General features: G+C 44.9%; 1 protein-coding gene across 1 annotated transcript in view; it reads right to left on the reverse strand.

Annotated features, from left to right (window-relative positions):
• TMCO4 (transmembrane and coiled-coil domains 4) overlaps window positions 1–3,704 on the reverse strand; it is an 84,944-nt gene that overhangs the window by 56,373 nt on the left and 24,867 nt on the right. Inside the window, exon 8 of the mRNA XM_023529392.1 lies at window positions 1,549–1,601. Coding sequence (XP_023385160.1) covers window positions 1,549–1,601 — 53 coding nt within the window. The remainder of the gene's footprint in view (window positions 1–1,548; window positions 1,602–3,704) is intronic.

Raw genomic sequence — 3,704 nt, forward strand, 5'->3', positions numbered from 1 at the left:
GTCTGGCTAAACATTATTCATCATTCAAGAGTCACCTCCTCTAGGAAGCCTGCCAGAGCCCCGAGGATAACTAAATGTCCCGACTCTGGGCCCCTCAAACCCTCCACACTGTTTTAGCCTGGAGTCTAGACCACTGATTTTCAAAGGGTAGGCTTTGGATCAACTGCATCAGAATCCCCAGGGGGTAGCTGTTAAAAGCACAGCTTCTTGGGCCGGAAGCTCTAGGAAGCTCTGGGCGTGAGGATGAGGAAACTATCTGTAACAAGCTCTCCAGACATCTCCTGTATGTCAAGTTTGAGAACCACGGGGCCAAACCTTCAGGCCACAGGTCAAGTCTTTCCTGCCCTCTACCTTTAGGAGCTGGCCCTGGGCTTGGGACCTGGAGGGTGCTCAGAAAACATTCCTGAACGGAACCGAATCATTCCCATGAGGACCGGATGTGGACATCTTGCTGCAGTGATCTATTCGCCCACTCACTGTCTACATCTATGAAAATCAGAGAGGTACGAAGTAGACATTTTGGCTATGCTATTTAGTCATAGCATAGGCCAATCACCCTCAAGAATGATATTATGGGACAGTAGAACAAATCTAGAATGTTATAAAATTCTGATGATTATTACAAATTTATTTTTATGAACATAGTCAACATTTTGAGTTGGTGCCCTTGACATTTGTCAGCACCATCTGCTTCTAGATTGTTCCTACAGTGACATCTGCACATCTGATACTAGATAGCCATCACTTTTAGCTGAGTTTATGGAGGGGGAAACTCACAGCCTAAAGCCAATAAAATAACTAAAAAAGTAAATATAGTTCTTTAAGTTGTTTTATTTAAAGGTATGAATACTAGTATATCAAATCAATTTTACAAAGATTAGATAAACGATATACTCTAATCTCTGATATTCTGCTTTGTATTATTATTTAAATGTTTATAAACATTTGCTGAATCAAAAAGAATATATTTTTCCTAAAGCTATTTTGCTAAAGCACTCACTCTTAATGTTCACCTGAACTGCCCATCGATTTCCTTATTTATATGGTACTTGAACGTTTTTAATAACTGCCTTGTACATAAAAGAAGTGCTTTCCCAGTCCCATTAATGATCACAGCATTCTGCTCCTGCAATTACTTCAATTTTCTGACTGAAGTTCAATATCTAAAGCACAAGAGGAGACATCTGCTCTGAGTTACAGCGACGATGCATCCTAGATTTGGAAGTGGGAACTCAAGCAACACAATAATCCAAATAAAGCCCTGTGCCTGTTACTGGCTTCGCCCACCGGTTAGACAGTGTGGCAATCTACGCCGTCATAGTCACGCGCCACACTCGTGTTCTGGAGTGCCAGATACGACCCTGACGTGGCATTCCACGTCAGCCTTCCAAAGGCGGATGCTGAAGCCAAAACGCACATCTGAGCCAAACTCCCGGCTGAAGCCACAGACACTTAGTACAGAGCAGGAGGCCGCACAGCCCATCTCAGGGTTCCACAAATCGGTTTCACTCCTTGCCATCTCGTCTCCCTTGAGAGGGTATTTCTCACGCTCCTGTGCTCACCACCACCCTCTTCTGTTTTGGATTCACCTTCTCCAGTTGCTAGAGAGGGAGAGCTTATCTCCGGGCTGTCTAGAGATGCTTTTCTAGTAAAAGTTCGGAAAGCTCCCCCCACCCCAAACAAAACAAAACAAAACAAAACAAAACAAAACAAAACAAAACAAAACAAAACAAAACAAAAAACTAAACTATCTCTACTGCTTTCTTCGGGATCAAGGAAGGAACCTGGGATGGCCAACCATGCCTTGAGGGATGCAGCAAGTGAGTGGATATGGAGATTGAATCAGACTGTGTGGCCTTGGGCGAGTTATGTCACCTCTGACTTTCTGTTTCTTCCCCTGCGAAACCCTGAGGGGTTTGTTCTGAGCACCAAATGAGGTGACATCTTGTGCCTGCATCCAGTAACCACTCAATAGAAGTTTGGTTGACAATGTTGTTATGATGTGACCAGTATCAACTTCCAGCTGACATTTACCAAGACCTACTATGTGTCAGGCACTGTTCCAAGTCTTTGATATGTATTTAATCCTTTCCACAGCCCTGTGATGGAGACAGTACCATTATCCCCATGTTAGAGAAGAAGAAACTGAGGCACAGAGAAATGAAGTCACAAACAAGTAGGGGAAGCTTCGATGGCCTCAGGGCTCAGATGGGGACCCAAGAACAGAAAGGCGGTAGGTCACACCCCGCTGCAAAGGATCGCCTTGGGGTGCCAAGTGATAAGCTCACCTTGTGGAAACATAAAACCTTAGAGTTAAAAAAAAAAAAAACAAACCTGTATATAATTTGATCCTCTACTTGCATAGGTGAAAAAGTTGGTACTGGTGCCCAGAGAGAGAAAGCAGCGTGCCCAGGGCCACATAGTGGCTTGGTAGTAGAATCAAACAGAACAAAGTCTCCTGGCTGAACAGCCACTATGCTTCCCCTGGCTCTCAGAACTTCCCATAAACCACAGATAGAACCCGAGAGGTCTCCAAAGTCCTTAACATTGAATTTAAAAATTCCACATGTGGCGTATTTTTCTGAGAAACAGCCCATATATAGTAATAACGGCAGTGATAATAAACATAAGAGCGGATAATGATATTTATCAACTAGTGACTCTGGGCAGGCCCTGCTCGAAGCACTTTACATGTGTGAACTCATCTGAGCCCACAAGAACCCTAAGAGCAGGGTGCTGTAATTTATTATTGCCATTTTATAAGTAAGGAAACTCAGACCCAGAGAAGTTAACTAACTTGCTCAAGATCACGCGGCTGGTAAGTGGCAGAGCTGGGTCATGTCGGAACTTCTGATTTTACATATTCCCCAATCTGATGCTACTGGTACTATCGGAACAAATCCTTTGGTAATATATTTTTTTTCTGACAATAAGCTTTCCAAACAATAGCTAAGAGTGTCCTTCATTTCAAGGCACATAGGATACTACGATTGTCCAGTATATCCCCAGAATCTGGGTAGCCCTTGAGATGGTGGTAATTGACCTGGGTGTGGGTGCTTATTGACACAACTCTGAGAGTCAAAACAAGTCTGTTTTCAGGTTATTTCAGCAGACCAAGTTTCCTCCTTTCTCAAGGAACCAACCTTTCCCTTTGCCCTTCAAACCCTGGCAGGAGGGCGGCTCCAGTTCTAAACTTAGCGTCAGAGCTAACTTCCCAGCTGGGCTGAGCTGGTACAACCTGGCTGCTCAAAGAAGGCCATCGGGGCCAAACAAAACCCAAGGCTGGGAGACGTGCCTGGTGTAAGGAGCCCGCAATTAGGCTGTGGCTGGATCGATTGATTGCTCTGGGATTAGATGCTGTGTAAGGTGCTCAGCAAACAGCTGAGCTCCGGCCAAGTTGCCAGGATAATTTCCCACTCCACACACTCCCGACAATACATAGATAGCAAAGCTGCTCTACAACTGGTAAATACAGGGGCAGGTGGGGGAAGGGAAGGACTCATGCCTACTGACCACTTGCTCGTCGCAGTCCTGGGCCAAGCACCTTGTAATATGAGCACATTTGTTTTTCACAATGACCCTGGGAGGACGCTATCCTTATTCCCATTTTACAGATGAGAATATTGTGGCCTAGAGTCGTGGGGGGCACCTGCCCAAGGTCAAAAAGCAGATGGATGTCAGAGGTGGGATTTGAACCCAGGCCA

Source organism: Pteropus vampyrus, unplaced genomic scaffold (assembly GCF_000151845.1).
Source record: "Pteropus vampyrus isolate Shadow unplaced genomic scaffold, Pvam_2.0 Scaffold36, whole genome shotgun sequence".
NCBI classification, from domain to species: Eukaryota; Metazoa; Chordata; class Mammalia; order Chiroptera; family Pteropodidae; genus Pteropus; species Pteropus vampyrus.